Below are 26,527 nucleotides of genomic sequence, written 5' to 3' on the forward strand. Positions count from 1 at the left end.
TCCTTATAAAGCCAGATGAAAACGAGCTATAAACACAGAAAAGAAAAACAAAAAAGCAAGCACATCCTCAAGCCATGCATGCAGTCCTTAATAATTTGTGATTTTAGTCGTACTAAAAATTCTCTGAGTTCTTAACTTCTCAAAAGATGAGACTGAGGGATATGGCCAATTCCCTTTCCAACATCCTAGGGGCATCTGTACTTCCCAAATTGCTCAAGGTCTCTCCAGCTCTACCAATTCAAACTCTAGACAGAAACCAAGGTTCCTGACTAGAAAACATTCTCTTTGAAGACACGAGAGCAAATTCTCTACAATATTCCAATAGAAGGTTGAGCAAAGACTGGACTGCTAACTTTCTCAAGCTTCTAAAGCCTATTTGGACCTCAACTTGGCTGGCATGCTTATTAACCTGTTCATCCATCCATGACCCCCCTTCTCTTCAATGACTCTTTTCTATACTGTCATCCCCCAGTACCACTGTAACTTCAACCAACTTCCACCCCTTGAGGCATAGCTGGCCTTGTAGAGCCTTGAAAGACCCATTCTACCCCCTTAATGGGTATTGCCCTGAATCTCTATAACCACTTCTGATGATTACTTAAGTATTCTTATTAAAAGTCCTATTTCAGGGCACCGGGTGGCTCAGTGGTTGAGTGTCTGCCTTGGCCCAGGTCGTGATCCCAGGATCTGGGATGGATTCCCCCATCAGGCTACCTCCAGGGACCCTGCTTCTCCCTCTGCCTATGTCTCTGCCTCTCTCTCTGTGTCTCTCATGAACAAATAAATAAAATCTTTTTTTTTAAAAGTCCTGTTTCTGGGCAGCCCCGGTGGCGCAGCGGTTTGGCGCCGCCTGCAGCCTGGGGTATGATCCTGGAGACCCAGGATAGAGTCCCACATCGGGCTCCCTGCATAGAGCCTGCTTCTCCCTCTGTCTGTGTCTCTGCCCCTCTCTCTGTGCCTATGAATAAATAAATAAAATCTTAAAAAAAAAAAAAAAGTCCTGTTTCCTTTCAGACATACACTATCAAACTATGCCACTCTCTAATCTTCTCAGTATCTTAGCTACCTCATTCATTAAGGACTCTAGAACTAGTTTATAAAACTTCTGTACATACTTATTCTGTGACTTACTATAGCAGGTTTCCAATGTCCTTGAGACCAATGCACTCTCAACCTGTCCTTCAATGTGCCTTTTGATCCTCAACTCCCAACAACCTCCACCTATACCAAAGCAACCCATTTCTATGGACAGCAGCAATATGTAAATAGCTCTACCTCCAAAATCTTGAAATGTAATGTCTCAATAGCTAGTAGCTCTTCAGCTCCTTCCCTTTATTATTAGAACAACTGTTTTCTGGGCTCATAAGACCTCCCATATCCAAAATCTTCTTGTTTCTCCCATTTTATTATACCAATCGTTTCCTCATTTTCTTCCTACTGGCCTCAACCCCAATTACTTTAATCACTTTCTTACTAGTACCCTCAACTTTCTCCCATCACTTTCTGCCTATGGTAGACATGTACACTCAACCCTAGAAACCAGGCAGTCTTGAACTGACTTGACTCCCCTACCCTCTGTCTTCTCTGGTACTTTGAGTGAACACTGCATAATCCTGGATGAAGCCATTCCCACAAATGAGAGTCACTACAAAGCCATGTCTTCTACTCTCAACAAATAAATTAATATTCATAAGCTGCTGAGAGTTTGGAGTCCTATGATCCATATCTATAAATACTTAATGGCCATCAAAATAAATTGGAAATTGGAAATTTACTACCCTAAGGTGTTTAAATTCTAATGTGACAGGTACACAGAGTTGATATTTTCTGACTAAAGATTTTGAAAACATTTGTTTTGACCAAGGTTAATAATTCCTAGTTTGAAAGGCTTTTAACTTTTTTGAAGAAACCATTAAAATGAGATTCAAATTTTTGCCTATAAAATTAGCAAAAACAGTCTGTTTTGTCATAAGACAGGTTCCTATAACACCAATTAGTTTATAAGTGATTAGTTAATAAAATAACAATGCCACTATAACACAAAAATTATGATGGTTCATATTTGAATTTTCCCAGGCGAGGGGAACTGGAATAGGAGGTAAAGAATTATAACTTTCTATGGAAAAGAAAAAGACCCTCACTCAAGTCTCAATTCCTGCCAGGCAGGAGCCCTCTCTCCCCTACTCTCTACTCTCTGCTCTCCGTGGGGGGAGCCTGATAGGGAACTCGATCCCAGGACCCCATGATCACTACCTAAGCCAAAGGCAGACGATGCTCAACCACTGAACCACCCAGGCACCCCCTCTCTGCCCTATTTTAAGAAAACTAAAAATGAGCACCTGCACCCAGGGCTTCCTACTCAGAGGAGCACCACCAGCCTACACAGTTCCTAGAACACAGCAAGCTGAACTTCCTCTTGTGTGTCTACCTCTATGGCAGCTCCACTGGCTTAGAAATCTACTTACATCTGCATTACCTCAAGACTATGCAGGCCAGTGATTTCCATCCTATTATATTTTAATATCTTTAACTCTCCTCTAAAGCAGCCTCAGCTGTGCTAAGTGGTTTGATTGCACAGTCCAAGTTATCTCATAAGGTACCAATTATGCTTTTGTTAGTACTTGGTTTGAAAACTGCAGAGGTCTTGAGTGGTTTGCCTTTAACCTTATTTTTCCCATAAGTCCTATTATTTTTAGTGAACAGGCAATCCTGAAGAGTTTTTGTTTAGGAATGCATTTGATGTTGTAACAGAAACGTTTATATTCTTTAACTGTAATACTGAATGTTAGGGTATAGCAAGCAAACAGTTTATGAATATATATCAAAGTTTTACAAAATTTATACTCTTTGATCCAGTCATTCCACTTCTAAAAATCCACCCTAAGGAAACCAAATGTAGATAAAAAACTTTATAAAGTTATTAATCAAAGTAATATTTTAAATTCAAGAAACAAAATAAATGACCAGCAATAAAGCAGCAATTAATAAACTATAATACTGTACATCCATAACAGAGAATAGTTTTCAAAAGTTTCTTTCTTTGGAGAAGGCGAGAGGTGGTAAGTCATTATACCTCTTTAATCAAATCTCTCCCAATTCATCTATGTGATATACTGAGGTCCCCTTTTGAGAACAGGTTTTAGTAACTAAAAAAAACACTGGAAAAGACTACAAAGTCATGAATAGAGTTGTTACAAATAAATTTTAATAAACTGGGTTTTGCTTAGACTGTAACATAAAATAAAAACAGGCAAGATACAAACTATATACAGCAAATTTTTATAACAGTGTCTGGCACCTAGAATACATCCTCAATGTAAGAAGTATTTGATAAATGTTCAGTGAACTAAAGTTAAATATTTAAGTATATACATGATGTGTGTGCTCCATTTCTCAGAAAAGAAAGGAAATATCAACAAATATTAATAGTGGTTGATCATAAATTATGGATTATGGATTATTTTTATGCATGCTTTTATTCTTTTTATTAAATTTCCTATGAAAGTTAAACCGGAAAAAAAAAACTGGTTTTCAAAAACATGTTTAAAGAAATACATATATATCTGCAGCAATTTACTGAACAAAAATCTAGTAACTGCCTAAAGTAATCCATGAAGGTTAGTAAGAGCGAGAAGGCCCTCAAGCAATGAAATTCAACAAAAACCACATTGGCAAGGATAAATCTCTGATACACCAGTATTAACACTAGTAATGATAAATTATCACTGACTAAAACACCTTCCTCTTTCCCTTACAAATATCCAGGTACACCAAAAAGTAAAACTTGGCAAAGCACTAAGAACTGGAAAGAGAAGATCAAAGAATTTTCACATACAACCCCGGTAACAATGGGGCTGAAATGAGAAGACAATTCTTGGAATACTCACAGGCTCACCATCTGAATGACAATAATACGGGAAATTCTGAAGACGACAGGGAATGCAATAAAGCAATATTTTTCAAGGGAATAGCAAGCAGGCCAGGAAATTCTAATCCCAAACAAATTCTAATCATATGTAAAGACATGAGATTCTCAGAAGGCTTCAGAAAATATACCAATTATGTATTCTTCCCTGCAAAATTACTCCAAAATATTCTGAGACATTAATAATAGTTTTATTTTTAACAGGCGATAAAGAAGCTTTGTATACTGGGAAGATATATACCTCATGATGAAAGTATTATAATCTTGAATCTTTACAGCTCTAAATCAAAATGTCAAGAATCAGGGATCCCTGGGTGGCGCAGCGGTTTGGCGCCTGCCTTTGGCCCAGGGCGCGATCCTGGAGACCCGGGATCGAATCCCACATCGGGCTCCCGGTGCATGGAGCCTGCTTCTCCCTCTGCCTCTCTCTCTCTCTCTCTGTGACTATCATAAATAAATAAAAATTTTTAAAAAAATGTCAAGAATCCAAAAACCCTCAAATATTAGAAATACAAAGAGAATCCAATGGAAGCACAATCATCCCCAAATATTAGAAATATGGAGAGAACCCAATGTTAAGTATAATCATGGTATGGAACTATTAGTCTATGACTGATATTAGCATGTAGAGTACATAATTTACATATATGTAGCTATGATTAATATGATAGACATATTGACACATCAAGACAGCACTTTAAAAAAAAAAAAAAAGACAGCACTTTATAGGAAATTCAATTCTTTCAAAGCATTTGTAAGAGAGTTACAAAAAGTGATCAGCCATAACGAAAGCACAATCAATTTCTTAAAGTAGAAAATGTGCAGGCTACCTTCTGACCACAGGGTGGCCAATGGAAGGAAGCAGGGAGGGAGGGAAAACTTAACACTACAAATTTTGAAGTATTATCTACCTCAAAAAGTTATCTATATTCCTATTTTGTAAGACTTCAATTACATTAAAAAAATATGAGAACATGTAAAAAATACTGTAAAGTTATTTACCAAAAATTACCAATACTTGGTTAAATAATGTATACTTTTCTTCTTTATGGTCTTATATCCTTTCCAAATAACCTAAATAAATTTTTACCCACATAATCAGAAAATAAAATTAATAAGATAAAAAGTAGTTTCAACAAGCTGATTTTTTGGAAAAGATAAAATCTGTGGTAAATATCATGCTTTTTTTTTTTTTTTTTTTTAAGATTTTACTTACTGGGGATCCCTGGGTGGCTCAGCAGTTTAGCACCTGCCTTTGGCCCAGGGTGTGGTCCTGGGGTCTCAGGATCGAGTCCCACATCAGGCTCCCTGCATGGAGCCTGCTTCTCCCTCTGCCTGTGTCTCTGTCTCTCTGTCTCTCTGTCTCTCTCTCTGTGTCTCTCATGAATAAATAAATAAATAAAATATTTTTTAAAAAAAGATTTTACTTATTTATTCCAGAGACAGAGAAAGAGGAAGCACAAGCAAGGGAAGGGGTAAAGGGAGAGGGAGAAGCAGACTCCCCACTGAGCAGGCAGCCCAACACAGGGCTCCAAGATCATGACCTGAGCCAAAGGCAAAAGCTTAACCAACTGAGCCACCCAGATGCCCCAAGAATATCATGCATTATTTTTGAATATACTCTTTCTCTTTCCTTGCCCATCATACGCTCACAAAAAAAAAAAAAAAATTAAGAAAAAGACAAATGAAGATGCAATCTAGATAATACACTCTTTTCTAATCGCTATTATTAGTGTGTCAATATGACAAAGCAATTAAATGCAGTCTCAAAGCAGGGGTAGCAGATAACAAGAGTTATCATTGTCTGCAAGTAATGTGGTAGGTTCCATAGAGGTAAGGTGGGCAATGAGGAATGGTTAGATAGGCAATGAGGGAAGCAATCTATTTAGTAATACTTTATTGAGCCAGTCTACAACAAGCCAGAAACTATGTAACTCTTTAAGAGACGAAGAAACAGCCTGGTTTCAGTACAAGGAAGTGACTGAGAAAGAAGGTTGGTGTGCCCTGGTGAAAAAAGTTCCAAGAGCTAAGAGGACCAAGTCTAAAGTGGCCATTTCTATGAGCACCTTATTTGGAAAAGAGAGCTGGGAACTAGAATACCAGCTCGTACAAAGGAGTAATAGTTGAGAAGAAAGTCACAGCAGGTTTTAATATCCAGGGATAAAGAGAGGGAAATAAAAACAAGTCAAGGTTTGAAGTTATGAAGGATCATCTTATAGAGGGCAGGGGAGTCCAACAACCCTAAGGTAAGTAAATATCATTCCTTTCTGTCGCTGAATCAAAAGGAAGATGTGGCGTCACGGTCTTGGGGCAAAACAATCAAAAATAGAAAAAGAAGGATGTAATGCATGATAAAACTGGTGCCTTAATAACAATCCAAAAAGGAAATTAAGAAAACAATTCCATTCACAATAGCATCCAAAAGAATGAAATACTTTACAATAAATTTAAACAAAGGCTTAACAACAAAAACTATAAAACATTGCTGAGACAAATTAGATCTGAATAAATGGTAAGTCATCCCATTTTCATGGATTGGAAGACTCACTATTGTTAAGGTGGTAATACTACCCAAATGGATCTACCAGTACAAACTCTTTTTTTCAGAAATAGAAAAGCAGATTCTCAAATTAATACAGAATCACACATATAGCTCCTGACAGTCAAAACTATCTTGATGAAGAACATAGTCGAAGAATTCACAATTCCTGATTTCAAAACTCACCACATACCCACAGAAACCAAAACAGTATGGTATCAACAGACATGTAGACCCATGGAATAGAACTGAGAATCCAGAAATAAACCTATTTTTCTAGCCAACTAATTTTTAACAAAGATGCCAAGACCATTTAACGAGGAAAGCGTAGCCTTTTCAACAAATTATTCTGGGACAACTAGATAACCATATACAAAAGAATGAAATTAAACCCCTACCTCATACCATATATAAAAGAAATTCAAAATAGATCAGCAACCTAAATATAAGACCTAAAACTATAACACTTTTAGACTAAAACATGGGGAAAATCTTTATGATCTTGAATTTGTCAATGGATTCTTAGATATGTCACTAAAAGCATGAGCAACAGAAGCAAACTAGACTTCATAAAAATTTAGAACTTCTGTGCATCAAAAGATATTATCAAGAAGATGAAGATAACCTACAGAATGAAGGAAAATATTGCAAATTATGTGTCTGATAAAGGTCTAGTATCCATAACATATAAAGGACTTACAACGCAATAACAAAAGGACAATACAAAAATAGCAAAGGACTTGAGTAGATATTTCTTTAAAGATATAAAAATTGGCCAACAAACATATAAAAATATGTTTGACATCATTAGTTAGTTATTAGGGAAATGCAAACCAAAACCCCAATGAGGTATCATTTCACACCTACTAGGACAGCTTTAATTAAAAAAAAAGAAAAAAGAAAGTGTTAGCAAAGATGTAGAGAATTGGAACTTACATACATTGCTGATAGAAATGCAAAATGATTCAGCCACTGTGAAAAATAATTTGGTGGTTCCTCAAAAAGTTAAACATGGAGGCACCTGGCTGACTCAGTTGGTAGAATATGCAACTCTTGATCTTGGAGTTGTGAGCTCAAGACCCATGTTGGGCGTAGAGCTAACTTAAAAGAAAAAGGTTAAACATAGAACCTACCATATAACTCACAATACCACTTCTAGGTATACATCCAAAATTGAAGACACTCAATCAAGTACACTCACACACATTCACAGAGCACTATTCATAATAGTATAAATGTGAAAACAGCCCAAATGTCCATCAACAGATAAATGGATAAATAAATTTTGATACATATATAGAATGGAATATTATTCAGCCACAGAAAGGAATGAAGTACATTATGCTAAATAAAACAAGCCAGACACAAAAGTTTCACATTGTAGGATTCCATTTATATGAAATATTCAGAATAAATAAATCTAGAGAGATAGAATACAAATTGGTTGTTGACGGGGGCAGGAGGGTGGGGAGAAGAGTGCTTAATGGGTAAGGAGTCTTTACTCTGGAGTAATGGAAATGTTTTGGAATGAAAAGTGGTGGTTGCACAATATTGCACATGTACTAAATGTCACTGAATTGTTCACTTTAAAGTGGTTAGTTTTATGTTACATGGATTTCACCTCAACAAATTATTATTTCTTAAAAAGGAAAGAAAAAGAGCTAGCCTCTGCCCCATAAATGGGGAGGGTGTATAATAAAATTGGCTTTCAGTGACTGGAAAGAATTATGAGGAAACTATCACTTACAAAAGAAAACCAGGTCTTAGTTAAGCTGAAAAGATAAAGAGACTATGAAAAGAGTCAGAAGAGACCTCAAAACTGAACTGGAGCTCCACAAGATAAAGTGAAAGGGCCAGCAGAAAAGAGGATAGACCAGACAAAGTAGAGTGAGTAGAGGGGTAAAGGGGCCCTGCTAGAAGGCAAAGAGGAGCAAGAGTAAACAGCCATCAACCAAAGAGGCGGTATTTTGTTATCTGAATAAGTATAACTTTTCTATTCTAACAAAAAACGAAAAATATTTCAGTTTTTCGATACAATAACCAGACTTAATTTTTCATTATCAACTCCAGCAAAGTAGGAATGTTGCTCTTATTAGAAATTATGGCATTTGTCCAAAACTTTATTTTTAAACAAACTAAATTCCAAGCCAAGAAACCAAAGTTGTTCCTCAAAACTCTCAACTCCCATCAAGAAAATTTAATTTTTCCCTATATAATCTTAAATTCAAACTTTAATCAAGGCCTATGTCCTACATGATCTGCCCTGTCTAGCTCATGTTCAAATAATTCACTAGTTCAAAAAATTTCCCAAATAATTTTAAAGGTTAACAATTGGTTTCTCAAGGCCACAACAACAGTTGAATAGTGCCAATGAGCAAACCATCTCCTTTTATAAAAAGAGCTACCTTTAAAAAAAAAAAATTCATGGGAGACACACAGAGAGAGGCAGAGACATAGGTAGAGGGAGAAGCAGGCTTCCTGGAGGGAGCCTGATGTGGGACTCGATCCCAGGACCCTGGGATCACGCCCTGGGCTGAAGGCAGATGCTCAACCACTGAGCCAACCCAGGCTTCCCTAGAGCTACCTTTATAGCACTTAACAAAATACATTCCGGGGCAGCTCTGGTGGCTCAGCGGTTTAGCGCCTCCTTCAGCCCAGGGCGTGATCCTGGAGACCCGGAATCAAGTCCCACGTCGGGCTCCCTGCATGGAGCCTGCTTCTTCCTCTGCCTGTGTCTCTGCCTCTCTCTGTGTGTCTCTGATGAATAAATAAATAAAATCTTAAAAAAAAAATACATTCCAGAGAACTGTTCATGCATTTGTACTCCCCAGTACTGTGTACACCTCACAAGCAGGACTGGGGTCTTCGAATATTTGTAGCTACTCAAATATTAGATGCATGAATGGCAGCCTGTTGATAAAAATCAACTACATCAAAGATGAATTTTAAGGAAAATGATTTTTTTTAATTTATTTATAAGAGACACAGAGAGAGGCAGAGACAGAGGCAGAGAGAGAAGCAGGCTCCCTGCAGAGAGTCAGATGCAGGGACTGGATCCCAGGACCCCGGTATCACAACCCGAGTCCAAGGCAGATGCTCAACCACTGAGCCACCCAGGTGTCCTGGGAAATGATATTTTAAAGAAAACATCAGGAATCAGTTAAGGGAGGAAAACAAAAGTAATGTTGTGGAAACAGAATTAAAGCAGAGTTTTTGCTAATAAGTAACTGAGTGAACTTTGGGAATCAATTATTTAACCACTTTCTCTAGGCATCAATTTTCTCAACTATAAAGCAAGAGAGCTAAACCAGATGATGTTAATGTCCCTCCCCAGCCACAAAATTCTATTATTCTATGATATCATCTATGATTTCCAAATGTCAGCCAAACCTCTATTATATTCTATGATATCATCCAGTTTCTAAATGCTAGTCAAAACTTAAGTAAAAAATTTAGTCAAGATAATTTAAGTTCTGAGTACAGTCCAGTACATGAGCCAGAGGAAAAAAGCCAACATCACTTACTAGGTATAAAACCACTAAATACATTTTAATCAATTCTAAAAAAAAATAAGTAAGATCATATTCCAAATATTCCTAGTTTATAGAAACTAGTCAGTGGAAATAGATACAATAAAATAATTTGTCCATCAAGATCTAATAAATCTAACTATAGTCAAATTTTAACTAGAAAATTGGCTGAGACCTAATATTTAACTACATTATAAGACAATGAATTTACAAATATTAGACTATAGGAAAGGAGAATCCTTTCCTCATAATTACAAAAGAAAAAGCATATAAATCCCCAATCTCTATAATGGTTAAAACCATAATCTTACAGATTAAATAAGATTTTTCATGTAATGCTCTACCAATTCATCATTTTTCTCCAATCTTTCTCCTGCAACCTTAAGCATCTCCATAGAACACAGCTGAGAGCATATATAGATACACAGTGAGTATAAAAAGAATAACAGTGAGCTTTGAAGAGAAAACAATATGCCTATTGGACAACAGAAGACAGTGTAAATATGCCCCCTCCCTCCATTCCCTTCCTCCAGGCTGCTCCCACATCTCCTACCTAAAACTGGCCTGCTTGAAGGAAAGGAAAGCAGACCCATCCTCTCCGTCCCTAAGAGGTAGCTAAGTGGTCAACTTCAAGGAAGGGAATCTCCTGGTCCTCCCAAGGAAAAGCCAGGCATCTGCAATCACAGAGCACCTTTCCTTATTTTGCCACTTCGGGAAGAAAACATGACAATGTGGTCAAAATCAACAGTTTACCTAAAAACAATCCCCTGAAGTGGCTATTTGTTGCCACTGATTTATAACACATCATGAAGCTACAGGGTGCAAAGATCCATTTACTAAGCATCTCTCCTCCCCTATCCTTTAGAGATTACTTTCAGAAAGTAGCTTTCACTGTAATTCTGTGATTCCTGAAAATGGAAACCCAAAGCTATCCATCATAAATACTGTGCTCAGGTTTATCTCTCTACTACCTTTGATGATATCACCTGTGTAGAATCAAAGGTAGAGTAAGGTCACTTTTGATTTCAAGTGGGTGACTCAAATGATGGACTATCACCTTCCCCATCTGAAAATACTACAGTAGATGAATAAGAAATTATAAAGAGAGCTAGACACTGAAATAGAGGAACAAGATTTCAGGTCTAATTAACATACTTGTCATCTAAAACAAAATCCATAAAAGAATTCTCCCAAAGATGTGATTTGTGCCACAACTGCAGAGATCGTAAAATTCTTCCCAAATCCTATCCAAGGAAAATAAGTGACAACCCATAATCTCTAGCACTATAGCATAACATATGAAACATGAGGTGCCATAGTACTACAATGCTCCAGTAGCTGGTCAAAAGATACTCTGGAAAATAATGTCATTAGTTCCTGTCCTATTTAAATAAGATAATCTGACTAGCTCAAACATGCATTGCAGGTACAGCTCTGTAATAAAGATGGAATAAATTACCATTTGACATGATCACCATTCAACTTCATAGCCAACTCCTAATAGGAACATGATCTCTGATCTCAGCCAGCCATGGATGCCACTAGTAACTTAGCATTGACTGTTATGTCCAGGAAAGCATAATGAAGAACTCACAAACATCACTTCTTCCTGCCAGCAACTGGCACTGCAAAGTCCTAATCTGAAGTCCAGTTCCAAAACTATATAAATTCTCTTCTCAGGCAAGCCATTTAGCTCTTTGCTAGAACTCAGAACCATGAGGGGAGAGATATTTATCCATTTTATTAAAATATTATCTAATTTATTAAAATATATTAAGCCCCTAAAATAAGGCCTAGTAAACATTCAATAAAGAACTCTTTGAAGTATGAGTTAAGTGTTGCTAATAAAGATGATCAATCAACCAGGTTAATATCTAAGTGACCTGTCTTTCAAACTTTCTATGATTTTAGTTTTCATCCAAAAACATGCAACTCTCCCACCAATAACTAAGTTGTTTTGAAGATTATGTAACATTTTCATATACATCATATCGACCGTGATAAAAGATACCCTGTCGTAGTTGAAAAGCATCTTGTCTTATATATGAAGAAACCAACACATTAATAAACACATATATCATAAAATGGAATTAAAACTCAAAAATGCAGAATTCAGTACTGTCCTATACCATGTTATCTACTATATTCCCACATTTGTGTACATGTGCATGCACACATATACAAACTAAAACTTTTTTCTTTAGGGACGCCTGGGTGGCTCAGTGGTTGAGCATCTGCGTTCAACTCAGGTTGTAATCCCGTAATCCCGGGGTCCTTGGATCCAGTCCCACATCGGCTCCCCACAGGGAGCCTGCTTCTCCCTCTGCCTATGTTTCTGCCTCTCTCTCTGTGTCTCTCATGAATAAATAAATAAAATCTTAAAAAATAAAACTTTTTTCTTTAAATTGAACTAAATTCTCCTTTGACAAATGATTTAAATTAGAATAGATACAATCATAAAGATGCAAATAATAAAAAAGATAATCCCTATTTCCACTTCTAGACAAGATAGACCAGACTAACTCTCGTGTCTGAGATCACCAAGAACCATACAAAATATGAGAGTTCAGACAGACAAAGACAGCTAGAGTAAGTGGGATGAAGTACCAGAGAGGAGAAAGCACAGAAAACCTCCAAGATCTGCATGTAACAGTTGCCCTCCAGTCTTTCACAGTATGGATAAAGGAGCTGCACAAGGACAGAGAAAGGATAAAATATACAATTCTACTTGTGTAGGATCTGGAATATCACCACTATTCCCACTAGCCAGACATGAAAACCTCATGATTCACACAGGTCACCAGAGAAAAGTACACAAAAGGTTCTTAACTCAGTACTGGGAGAATAATTAGCCCTACACTGAGCATTGCTCCTGTCCTATCTAACAAATCCAAAAAGCAAGATCAGAAGGGTCAAACTGTTGCCAGGTAACTCAACTGAGTCTCAGAACAAAACCCAAGAATACAAAAATATTCAGTACCACCAGAGTAAAATTCACAGTGCCTGCCATCCACTCAAACCCTATCAGGCATGCTAAAATAAGGAAGGAAGGAAGGAAGGAAGGAAGGAAGGAAGGAAGGAAGGAAGGAAGGAAGGAAGGAAGGAAGGAAGGAAGGAAAATAAATAAATAAATAAATAGATGATAAATTAATTGAAATCAATTCAGAACCAGCACAGATGTTAGAATTAGCAGATGAGAATGTTTAAACAACTATTAGAACTATACTTCACACGGTCAAAAGTTAAATAGAGACATGGAAGATATAAAGAGACCCAAATCAAATTTCCAGAGGTGAAAACTACATTGTGTAGTTGAAATGTAGAATGTACAATGAAATGTAGAATGAAAAAATGCACTGGATAGAACTAACAGTAGCTCAAGCATTTCAGAAGAAAGGATGAGAAACTGCACTTCCCATCTTTTAATAACTGGAAAAGGCTTTTGCCAGAATCTCTCTTGAATACTTTGCAGCTTTCAACTGTCCTGCAGACCAACAGTCTGCTGGGAGCCTGCTATGTGTCAACCCATGGGATGACCTTAATGCAGTATATGGGAAAGACAGAATGTTATGAGTATAGTAATACTGATTTGTTTGTCAGAGTGTAAGACCTATGGAAGCCAACATGGGGGACACCTTACCAGAAAGAGGGCTACAAGGAACAGACTTGGGAAAATTAAGCAACCTCAAAGAAAATAAGGTATTAAAAACTAATTTATTTAAACTCCCATTCAGGGCAGCCCGGGTAGCTCATTAGCTCGGTGGTTTAGCACCGCCTTCAGCCTAGGGCGTGATCCTGGAGACCTGGGATCAAGTCCCACATTGGGTTCCCAGCATAGAGCCTGCTTCTCCCTCTGCCTGTGGCCTGTGTCTGCCTCTCTCTCTCTCTCTCTCTCTCATGAATAAATAAAATCTTAAAAAAAAAATCCCATTCATAAATATAAGTAAGTCCAGCCGAACTTGGATACTAACTCAGCAGGTAATGGGAAATGATAAAGAGAATGATGACCTCCCTAAGGCATAAGATAGTGAATCTCCCCTAAAAAGAGTATGATTTATTCATTTATTCATTCATTGAACTTTTACTGAACATCTACTACATGCTAGATATTGTTTTAGGTACTGGAGATCTAGAGTGGAATAATATAAAAGGTCTCTACTCAAACAGAACAAACTTTTATATAGAGGGAGACAGAAACAACAAAAGTATCACATGCTTAAAATAAAACAGGGTGATAAGAACAAAGTGGCACTGGGGGGTCAACCCTAGAAAGGCAAGGCTCTCTGAGGTGTGACATTTTAAGTTGAGACTTGGAAGGCTCCAGTCATGTAAAAATCTGGGCAAAGTATGTGAGGCAAAGCAACCACCAAATGCAGACCCTAAGGTGAAAAACAGCTTGGCAATCAGAGGAACTAAACACATGGAAGGGTGGAGGGGATTAAGAGAGGATAGAGGTGGCAGGCAAGAGTCTCCATATAAACATCTATAAATCAAAAAGATCTGAACATACAGATATTTGATACATATGAACCGTTAATTTCTTAGGTGTAAAAATGGTTACTGTACATTTTTAAAGAGTCCCTATCTTTCAGAGGTACATACTAAAATTTTTCTTACAAAATTATGTGTTTGAGTTTGCTTCAAATAATCCAAATAGGGAATCAGGGCAGTAAGGGCAAAGGAGTAGAATGGGGTGTAGAGAGGTACAGACCAAAAAAAAAAATTGGCCATTAGTTGATCATTGTTGAAACTGGATGATGGGTACACATAGGCTCATTATACTATTCTACTTTTGAATATTTGAATTTCTCCATAATAAATACATTTTTAAAAGCAAATTTATTTAAAATAAATCGGGATTTTGGGGGGATGATAAAACTACTTTATATGATATTATGGTGGATACTTAACACTGTACATCCATCAAGATTCATATAACACAATAAAGTGAATCTTAATATATGCAAATCTTTAAAAATTCATGTAAGGAGGTCGGGGATTACCAGGATGAAATACAGAATGTAATATGTCCCTTCCAGAGCCAGCTTTTGTGGAACACAAGATGCACCATCATAAGCTTTCATCAGAGGTCCCTACAAAGCCCCCAAAGTCAAAGTCAGCACAGTATGCAAAACTTTAATAGACTGAGTATCCATGTCTTTGTCTAGGGAAAGGCCAGAAGACTTTCACAAATAAGGTTGATATTTCAACCTTAACCGCTGATTATTTCTTTTGCCAGCAACTTCCTAGCTGAAAACTATTACTATTGTCTGTAAACTTAATGGTAATATCTCACTGCCATCATTACTACACAGCCATTACCACAAGCAAATAATAAATACCATTAGTGAATTTTACATCTCTGAAAGAGAGCTGACAGGTACCCCCCCTCAAAAAAAGGAAAGGTGGCAATCCTTTTACCACACTGTATTTCATTTAGTCTAAACTGTAACATTATTTTTTGTGCCACTAAGAAAGAAAAAAAAACTGTCAATTAACTGATGACTCACCATTGATTATAAAATGGTTCCAATTTTATAGAGATGTTCAAACATGGGAAAACTACATCTTATAATCAATGAAACATGGCACTCAAAAAGTTCATGAGTTGGGCCCCATTTCTGATCTCGTAAATAAATTGCTCAGGATAAGTCTAGGAGAAATCCATATTTTGTTTAAGCCTCTCAGATGATTCTGGTTAGATAAAGACTAAGTAACCTGCTAATCTTCAGAAGCAGCAAAGAGAAAGCATGCACTTTGGAGTCACAAAGCCCCAGACATCTCTGTGACCTCCAGTGAATTGTGTAATTTCCCAAAGCCTCAGCTTTATCTATTAAAAAAAAAATGTCAATGCCACCTACTTTGTATAGTTGATAAAATAAAAAGAACACATGTGAAGTACTTGGCATATAGCAAGAAGTATACTTCTTGCTATAAAACACACATTTAAGTAACATATTTATTCATAAACAAGACATAATAACATATTTACCTTATGAACAAGCATGAGATTATGAACAAGTATGATATTACATTACGTTTCAGAAATACTCTACCACTCAGCAGTAACACTTGCTGGGCATAGTAAAAACAATCATTCACTAAGTATTTATTATGTAACTCAGCAATACACACACGTTTGTTTTGGCACATCACATCTTAAGAGGTCCCACATAAATCAAAGTTGTTTAATAAACATTTTGATCAGAAAACATCGTACTTGATTTGCATCAACAAGGATAACACAAAAAAAAGTACTTTTAAGTGTAATATAAGTTCAGAGTAGCTAAAGGCTCTGTTTCATGCCCCAGTCTTTTTGTTTTGCTTTAGTATGTATAGCTGGCAACTTTTTTCACAACACTGGCATAAATGCATTAAAACCACAAAAGTAACGCTATGGAACTTCGCAATTCAGGACACTCAAAAAAATACCCTCATGTTTCATTTGTTTCTAAAGTGACCCTTAAAATCCAAATAGTATTTTAGGCAGCACCTTCAGAACTGACTAGTCAACTCAGGATGTGACTCATAGGGGACAGGTTTAGCCATAATTGGATAGAGTTCTCCCACATGTGTAGCATGAAGAAGGGGGGAAAAAAAAAAACTCAAAACCCACAATTGCACAATGTCTCAGCCTTGCTCTCCCAATGAAGAACACATGGACTCAAATTAATCCTCCATCAATGCCACCAACTCCACCCAAAATGCCCAGGATTAAGAGTTTGCTGCAGGATGCTAACCCAACTCCACCAGCAAGCACCCTACACCTCACAGGTTATGCCAGACACAGAAGTAGAGAGAACAGTCACTGCCCTCCTCACCACCACCACCCCAAGCACTTGGCCTAAAGTTTAACAGGAGGGATCCCTGGATGGCTCAGCGGTTGAACGTCTGCCTTCAGCTCAGGGCCTGATCCCAGGATCCGGGATCGAGTCCTGCATCGGGCTCCCTTCGAGGAGCCTGCTTCTCCCTCTGCCTGTGTCTCTGCCTCTGTGTGTGTGTGTGTCATGAGTAAATAAATAAGTCTTTAAAAAAACAAAAAACAAATTAAAAAAAAATAAAGTTTAACAGGAAAGAGAGGAACACATGGCTCATCTTATTTTTCTTTTCCTCAACTACCTCCCAAATGGAAAGAGTCCCTTGGTTCAGCAGCCCAGAACGACTTCTCTTTTCTTTAACCGTCAGGTCTCCTCCGCTAAGTCTTTTCCAAACTCCTTGTACATTTCGCACAAATCCATCCCACTCCTGCAACTACCCTAGTTGATCCCAAAGCCAGCTTGTCTTTCTCCAAGCCCTTCATTGGGGCCAAAGTCATTTTTTCTATAACCCAGTCCTGTTTGTGCATTCTCCTCTCCTAAATTCAACAGCTCATTATCTACAAGATGAAGTTCAAATTCCAACTCCAATTTCAACCTACCTCCCAGCTTTATATCCTACCATTCCCTGACTTTGCCAATTTTTCTCATTTTTAGCCACATTAGGTTTTTCCTACTTGATTTCACACCCCACTTCCATACACCTATAGCTTTTCATGCTGTTTTCTCACCTGGCAAGAACTGCTCCTCTTTTCTGTTTATCAAACTCATCCTCCAGATGAGGCTCAAATGTCTCCGTTCCTGGAACACTTTCCCTAAACTCTCTAAGGTTCTTTCTCCTTTCTTAAGTCCAAAGTAATCACTCCTACAATAACTTATGTCAATCAGCAGTATGACTCTTATCTCAGTGGTACAGTCCTCGATACAATGGTTAGTCTCCCCTATGAAATTCTGAGATCCTCCAGAAAAGCAATTTAATAACTTTGAGTCACCATTTTCTACTACAATATATGGTACTTGGTTGGGCTTCAAAATTTTTTACTGGACTGATTTGAGGAGCATCAATCTCAACTTGTATTCAACTGATTCCAAATAAAATGTGAACAATGCTTAAATCTTCCAGAGATATTTATTTTAACAGAAAAAGCAAGCTACCCAAAGTGAATGTCTAATTGGTAGAAGGCAGTCTATTCTTAGAAAACCCCAGACCCTTACAGAGTCCCTATCACTATCACCACTGCTGCCATAACCAGTTTATACCACAGCCCTTACCCTTCAGGATTTTGCTAGGAACAAACTCCTAGCACTGCCCCCAGCCATATAACAGTTTCACAAGCCCTGGATTTTCAGGGAACTCAATACTATTAGATCAATTAGAGAGAGAACATAGGAAAATGCAGATAATAGTCAAAAGCACAAACACATGGCAGCAGGCTTTCAAATTCTACTTCTTGAGTATTTTTGGTTAATCACAACTCCTCCAGAGCTAACAAAGAGGCAAGATGGATTCTGGATTCAGGCAGAACTGAGTCAAGACCTGACCCTCTACTCACTGCCCAAAGGACCCCAAATCAAAGTCCTTACCAGTGAAAATGCAGAAGTGGATGTCTACATTGCAGCCCATTATGAAGAGTAAATAGTAAATGAGAGCATTCACTGGACTGGGGGATACAGGGATGCCACATGGAGAGTAAAGCTTCCTGAGGCTTTTGGAGTCTCTGTACAGATAAGACTTCCTCAGGAATGTATGCCCTACAATCAAGGAACTGAGTGAGTTACATACTTCCTCCAAGTCTGTTTCTTCAACTATAAAATGGAAACAATATATACTTAAAACAGGAATTACTTTTGTGCCTGCCAGAAGCAAAGGACTGCTCCATGCCAGCAGCATTTAATTTTTTTTAAATTTTTATTTATTTATGATAGTCACAGAGAGAGAGAGAGAGGCAGAGACATAGGCAGAGGAAGAAGCAGGCTCCACGCACCGGGAGCCCGACGTGGGATTCAATCCCAGGTCTCCAGGATCGCGCCCTGGGCCAAAGGCAGGCGCCAAACCGCTGCACCACCCAGGGATCCCATGCCAGCAGCATTTTAAAAAGTATCAACTACTACTCTTCTAAATACTATTACCAAAAAAAAAAAAAAAAAAAAAAAAAAAAAAATCCTGTTACACATCCACAGCTCTTCAATAGTCAAAGCCCAAACTTAAATGTCATTTACATGTGTGGAATGATCCCTAGCCTTTATTCCCATTTCCTCCCCCAAACTCATGGGAATGATACTAATGAAATCACAAAGACATTAAACCACAAAGACAAACAGAAAGGGAAAGAAGACAACAACACAATAGACATTTCAACAAACTTTTCCAAAAGAGGAGATAGATTGAAATGGTCTTTTCTCATCAGGACCCTGAGGCAACCAAAGGGCTGCCTGAGGCTTAGGAGTGACAAAGGGGGAGCCTCTAAAGAGATGGACTTTCAGATCCAGCAAGAGACCCTAAGTTTTTTCTGAAGAAACTGAACCACAGAGGCAAGAGAATTGTGGTTCTCAATTTTCAAAAGGAGAATTTGGTTCTCAAAAGAAGTCAAAGTCTGCAGCTTGAATGGTAGCACCCTTCATCTCCCTCCTCAACCTGATATCCCAAACCTAGGTAGCCAGTGTATTACCGAACATACCAGAGGCAGGCTACTGGAGGTATCTTCTCTGCAGACACTGACTGCTCTCAAGGGATATGTAAAGGTGCTGACATGTGGGGTAGACACCCAATGAAAAGACTACCTGTACTCAAAAGAAGTCACTAGATCACCAGCACAAATACTCTCCTGATCAACTTTTCAGCATCTCACTCTTAATTGCAGACAGCCAAGTATCACCAGATGTTTATGATCTAAACTATAAAAAGAATTCTGAAATTAACAAGCACACTTGAAAAAGCAAAGAAACATTAAAAACATATTAAACATACAAAAAAATGAAAAATACATAAACACACACCTCAAAGATAATACATCCATAAAGAATAAAATGGGAACAGAAAATGCAATTAAATGGAAACGTAGAACGCCTGGGTGGCTCAGCAGTTAAGCATCTGCCTTTGGCCCAGGGCGTGATCCTGGAGTCCCGGGATCAAGTCCACATCAGGCTGCCTGCATGGAGCCTGCTTCTTCCTCTGCCTGTGTCTCTGCCTGTGTCTCTCTGTGTCTCTCATGAATAAATAAATAAAATCTTTAAAAAGTAAAAATTAAAAAAAAATAAATGGAAATGAAGACAGAACAAAAAGAGCTTCTGTAACTTAAAAACATCATTAAAATTTTAAAAATAAAAGCTTAGAAGACAAAATTAAGAAGATCCCCACCCACACACTTTCCATCTCCAAACACAAAGATATAAACAAGAAGAAACATAGGTTAAGAGTATCTGAAGATCAATTCCAGGAGATATAGTAATCAAACCAATAGATATCTCAGAAAGAAAAAACAAAAAACAAAGGGTAGGAAATTATCAAAGTAACAGATATTTTTTAAAACTAAAGAATAAAAAAATAAAAATAAAACTAAAGAATATGATTTTCTAGATCCAAAGGGCCTACTAAAACAAGATAAACAACAGGCAAACAGGTGGCTCAGTTAGTTAAGCATCTGCCTTTGACTCAGGTTCAAGATCATGGGATTGAGTCCTGCTGGGTTCTCTGCTGAGTGGGGAGTTTGCTTCTCCCTCTTCCTCTGTGCTCTCTCTCTCAAATAAATAAATAAATAAAATTTAAAAATCTTTTTAAAAATTCAGAATGCCAGAGAAAAAGACTCTGAGCTTCAATAAAAACAAAAATAAAAACAAAAGTCAGATGAGTTTGGATTTTTTATTTGAAACTCTTAAATCCAGGATGCCTGGGTGGCTTAGCAGTAGATTATCTGCCTTCAGCTCAGGGCGTGATCCCACAGTCCCAGGATCAAGTCCCACATCAGGCTCCCTGCATGGAGCCTACTTCTCCCTCTGCCTCTGCACATCCCCCCCTCCCCACCCCACCCCCGGGTGTCTTTCATGAATAAATAAATAAATAAAATCAAGAAAGAAAAGAAAGAAAAGAAAAGAAAAGAAAAGAAAAGAAAAGAAAAGAAAAGAAAAGAAAAGAAAAGAAAAGAAAAGAAACCCTTAAATCCAGAAACTGTGAAAATGCCATCAAAATTATGGGAAAAAATATTTTTTCAGCCTACTATTCTAAATATTGGCAAATCATCTATAAGCATTTATAAATCATCCATAAAGTATCTAGGGTAGGGGTAGACACCTTCAGACTACAAGGCCTCAAATAATTTACCTCCAATGGATCCCTTTTTAGGAAGCTACTGAGGATACCCTTTAGCAAAATGAAGCAAACCAAGAAAAAGAAAGCAAGTGATCCAGGAAACAGGCTCCAAGGGAAGAGAGAAGGGAACAGAAATCACAGGAAAAACAATCCTACTGTCCAGACTGGAGCAAGAGGATGGAAGGCTCCCAAGTAGGGAGTCTCTAAGAGGAACTGAGAGATGATTTGTGCTACCTAGAAAAAAAAATATCAAAAGGCACTGAATAGATTTCTTGGGAGTATTTAAGGAACGTAGCCATAGATACATGAAAACTAATCAAAAGGTTGAAGGCAATTATTTGCTCCAGTGAAAACAAAACAGTACAGGAAAAATCCCATAATCTGGCATCACTATTTAACTCAGAAGTGAGCAATACATATATACGCAATAATGTAAATACTGATTGTTGGTTTTACCAAAAATTGTTATGTAGCTATATTGAGGGACTGGGCCAGAGAACAGGGCAAGTGCTGAATTATGATACTAGGAAATCAAATGCTTATTCTACATTAATTTCAAAATATGAAAGTAAAAAATGGGAAAATAAATAAATAGAACTAGTATGAGATGGTAGCTTCCACTGGAAAGTAGAACCTAGAGGATAAAAAGGCCAAGGGTAGGACACTGCTGTGTTTTATGTTAAGCCTTTTAGCACCATTTGATTTTTAAGCTGTGTGCACATATTAATTGGATTAAAACAACAACTTATTCTCATATCAAGTGTAATTAGTTCAATTTATAAAGCCGTCACTATCAAGTTCATTTATAACTTTCTTACTAGGAATTCCAAACTCATGGTCTTGGAAATATTTTTAAAATGATGATTAGTTTCTCAAGTCAGCTTTCAGAGGCATTTAACCCACAATGATACAGAAATATAGTACAGGGATCCCTGGGTGGTGCAGCAGTTTGGCGCCTGCCTTTGGCCCAGGGCGCGATCCTGGAGACCCGGGATCGAATCCCACGTCGGGCTCCCGGTGCATGGAGCCTGCTTCTCCCTCTGCCTGTGTGTCTCTGCCTCTCTCTCTCTCTCTCTCTCTCTGTGACTATCATAAATAAATAAAAAATTTAAAAAAAAAGAAATATAGTACAAACTATTATTTCAAGTAGTCTTAAGCACCGCAAGGGTTTCTGTGAGAAACTGCAGTCTGAGAACTCAAGATGCCTGGTAGACATCTGAGTCCTACCCACTTGTTCTTCCCCAAACAGGAGCAGCCAAGAAACTTTAAAGGTACAGTGGATGAGGGAGATGCCCCTGAATCTGGCAAGAAGGGGAGTCAAAAAGACATACTGTAACAGGTCAACTCCTTCTGCATTAGAAAAAATACCACTGGAGGTCTCTCTTGCCCCAGAGGTTGATCAGTGAGGCACTCCTCCTTCCCCTCCTCCCAACAGCCCATTCCTGGCATAAACTGGATCCTCTTCAGTCAGGTGACAGATACATACACATTATTTCAAGTATTAATTAGTAATGACTTCTTTTCCACCACGCTGTAATAAAACTTCTATGTAAACAATATCTTCATTACAATTAATAAAACTTTGTGGCCTATGTCAACACTATGTTTAATTTTTTTTCTTTAATGATTATGAATCGTGTGACCTTGAGAAAGTCACATAAAGCCTCACTTTCTTCCAACTCTAAAATGGGAATAATGGAGTGGCTCAGCCGGTTAGGCGTCTGCCTTGGGCTCAGGTCAGGATCCTGCCTTCCTGGGGAGAAGGCCCGCGCCTCATTGGACTCCCTGCTCAGAGGGGAGCCTACTTCTTCCTCTCCTTCTGCTGCTCCCCTTGCTGGTGCTTTCTCTCTGTGTGTCAAATAAATAAAATCTTTAAAAGAAAAAAAACATGTTTTTAATAAAATGGGAATAATGGTATCTACTTAACTGGGTCACAAGAAAATGAGAGGAAATGATGCGTATAAAACATGCAGGGGCCGGTAAATAGCAGGCACTCAATCAATGTCAGCCTGGTTGTTCCCAGCCCCCTACCCCCACCTGGCAGGTTTCTAACATGTACTCTTACATATGAACAAAGTCACAAATCATATACAAGCTTTTAACCAAAAAACCTTTAAAATCATGCAGAATGCATTAATATTTTTAAAATAATCGTGAGATACAAGTCTATCTGTGAGCATTCATTATCGTTCCTAAACCTTAGTTTTATGTTCCGAGTACTAACCTAATTTCCAGTTTTAATTCATCTCAACAAAATTTAGCTAATTCAGCTATACGGAAAAGGGGACTAAGAGGGGCAAGACATTACAAAAACACAGCATTCTCCTTTGATTATAGACTAGAAACCCATATATGTAACAACGTCTCAACAGACTGCTAAAAGCAACACCATTCAACACTGAATCGACTTCAAGAAAGTCTTCTAAACTTAAAAAATAAAAATAAAAATAGATAATGGGTGATCAAAAAAAAAATAATAATAATAATAATAATAATTTCCCCTCCCATCACTCAGAGGAGGAGGAATAATATTTAGTGCCACAACATACAAAAGTCTAACACGCCAAGAATGTCTAGATACCCCTAACTACCAAAGACTTCCCATTTGGGGCCATTTTTATCAGACCTCCCTCTGAGGGCTCATTTCCAGAATCCAGTCTCAGTACAAGGACACCATTATTTCTCAAATTAATCCCCCAAACGACAAAGCTAATTAGGTGGAATGGAACAACCAACTGACCCAAAACTAAGTTCTCCTTTCCCTACAAGGAATTCAGAATACGAGGGTGGCCCACGGCCCAACATATCCAAGACAAGAAACCAAAAAGATAACCGAACGACGCTAACAGGTCTGCTACCCGGAGATTCACCCACGATCTAAAAAATATGCTTATCTGTCACAAGGTTTGGAGACTGCCACGAACTCGTAGTGTGCCCTTCCAACCTCTCGCTCCTCCCCATCTCGTTTTTAAAAAGTATTGATAACGGGATGCCCGGGGGGGGGGGGGGGGTGCTCAGCGGCTGAGCGCCTGCCTTCGGCCCGGCCCGGGGCCTGATCCGGGGTCCTGGGATCGAATCCCGCGTCGGGCTCTCTGCGTGCAGCCTGCTTCTCCCTCTGCCTGTGTCTCTGCCTCTCTCTCTGTGTCCACCACGAATAAATAAATAAATACTTAAAAAAAAAAAAAAGAAAGGTAAGATAACCAGAAAGTAAGAGCAACAGCATCGTTGGCCTGCACTGGGGCAAAGGGCTTGCAGGTTTGGTCCGCGTAAAACCTGGAGGAGCCCGGGACCGGGGCCCTGGATGACAAGCGGGGGGCGGAGAAGCTGGCAGCTGGAGGCTGTGCGCGGGGAAGGCGGCACGGCGTGGCCGCGGGCTCCGCGGCGGGTCCGCAGGGCGGCGGCGCGGGCTGCACTGGGCCGCGGGCGGCCGGAAGCCCCGGGGTCGGCCCGACCTGCCCGTCGCGACGCAGGCGGCCCCACTCACCGATGAGCCGGCGCACCTCGTCCTCGCTCAGGTAGACGCTCACGCTGGGCCCCGCGGCCGCGGGCGACAGCGCGGGAGGCCGCGGGGCCGGGGCGGCGGCGGCGCCGGGCGCGGGGAGCAGCGGCAGCAGCGCCAGCAGGAGCAGCAGCGGCAGCGGCGGCGGCGGCGGGGCCCTGAGGCCGCGGGTCCCCGGGAGGCGGCCCCGGCCCCGCCGCCCCTGCCGCGCCGCCCCGCGCATGGCCGCCGCCGCCGCCGCCGCCGAGGAGCGCGGGCCGCCCGCCGCGCCGCCGCCACCCACCCCCGGCCCCGAGCCCCTCACAGCTCCGAGCCGGGGGCGGCCGCCCAGCTCATCGCGCCGCCGGCCCGTGGCAGCCGCACGCCGCTTCAGACCGCCGGAGCGCGCCGCCGCCGCCGCCTCCTCCTCGGCGGCATCCTCCGCTGCACGGGGGAGGGGAAGGGAGGGGAGGGGAGCGGAGCGGAGCGGAGCGGAGGGGACGGGAGGGGGCGGCCCGGGGGCGAGCGCGTGCGCGCGCACGCCGCCCCCCGAGAGCGCGCACGCACGCGCCGTCCGCTCGGGGCGGGGCCGGGGCGGGCCGGGGCGGGGCCGGGGCGGGGCCGGGCCCGCAGGGGAGCGCTTTGATTTTCCGAGCGCTGCCGCGCGCGCGAGGGGCTCTCCGGGCACCCTCCGAAAGGAGCCGGTCCCCGCCCCTCGTTGTCACCAACCTGATGTTTGCACGTCTATTGTCTGCAGCACCCCCGCTCCCCGCGACACACAGTCCAGACCGGCAGGCCCGGGCCGCGGCTGCAGCCGAGCCGGCTCCGCGGGGGCCGAGGGACTGCCTGCGTGCAGCCGCTCCGGGAGCAAAAGGGAAACTATTTTCCCCTCCTTCTCTCTTTTTTATTTTTTACTTTATTTTTTTAAAGACTTTATTTATTTATTTATTCATGAGAGGCAGAGACACAGGCAGAGGGAGAAGCAGGCTCCATGCAAGGAGCCCGGTATGGGATCAGATCCCGGGCCTCCAGGGTCACGCACCGGGCCAAAGGCCGGCGCTCAACCGCTGAGCCACCCAGGTGGATCCCCTCTTTCTTTCTTTTTTAATATTTTATTTAAATTCAGTTTGCCAGGGCGGCCCGGGTGGCTCAGCTGTTTAACGCCGCCTTCAGCCCAGGGCGTGACCCTGGAGACCCGGGATCGAGTCCCACGTCGGGCTCCCTGCATGGAGCCTGCTTCTCCCTCTGCCTGTGTCTCTGCCTCTCATGAATAAATAAATAAATAAATAAAATCTTAAAAAAAAAAACATCAGTTTGCCAAACCTGTTTCTTCTTACTGAGAAAATGGTGAAAAATAGAAAGCACCTTTGATCCCACCATCGGGAGGTCCACATTAACCTTCCTGTGTCACTATCCCATGGATAGAATACTACGTGCACTTATTCTCCAAAAAGATCCTGCTCAGCAAAGCTTAGTGACCTTATCCTTACACGTTACGAATTCTTATTTCTTAAAACCGTTCTGCGTCCCCATCATCAACCCTCATCCGGGGATGCGAGCCTGTGGTGTGCAGAAGAGTGCGTCTGTTTTCGCGGTGCGCTTGGCCCGCACAGAGAAGTGCTGTCTATGTACGTTTCAATGTTCTAGCGAGTCCCAGCCCCTTAAAGGGGTTAAGAATCGGGGATACACCTTGGCTTTTCGGAAGGCTGCCCAACGAGCCGTGCGCGGAGCTCCAGGTCTCGGGGTGCATTTCTGCGAGCACCCACCATCGTGCTCAGACTTGCTCGAGGTGCCCCCTGTCTCGGTTGAGACTTCCAAGCGTCCCTGCCCGGCCCGGGTCACCTCGCCCCTGCGGGCAGGCCCGCGCCCTGACCCCGGGTCGCCAGCCGGGCCCGGGCCTCACTGCGCAGCTGCTCGCGGGACAGGCCGGTTTC

General features: G+C 40.4%; 1 protein-coding gene across 3 annotated transcripts in view; it reads right to left on the bottom strand.

Moving 5' to 3' along the window:
* The window catches only part of RYK (receptor like tyrosine kinase), an 89,524-nt gene extending 64,672 nt beyond the window's left edge, over nt 1-24,852 (bottom strand). For 2 of the 3 annotated variants that reach the window (XM_025448836.3, XM_049099642.1), the window contains exon 1: nt 24,600-24,852. In XM_025448836.3, coding sequence (XP_025304621.1) covers nt 24,600-24,837 — 238 coding nt within the window. In that variant the 5' untranslated portion in view covers nt 24,838-24,852. Of the gene's footprint in view, nt 1-18,393; nt 18,449-24,599 lie in introns of those variants that run through there. The other variant, XM_049099644.1, reaches the window with a different exon arrangement.
* Between the last annotated feature and the right edge of the window lie 1,675 nt (nt 24,853-26,527).

The sequence above is a fragment of the Canis lupus genome, chromosome 23 (genome assembly GCF_003254725.2).
Source record: "Canis lupus dingo isolate Sandy chromosome 23, ASM325472v2, whole genome shotgun sequence".
Lineage (NCBI taxonomy): Eukaryota > Metazoa > Chordata > Mammalia > Carnivora > Canidae > Canis > Canis lupus.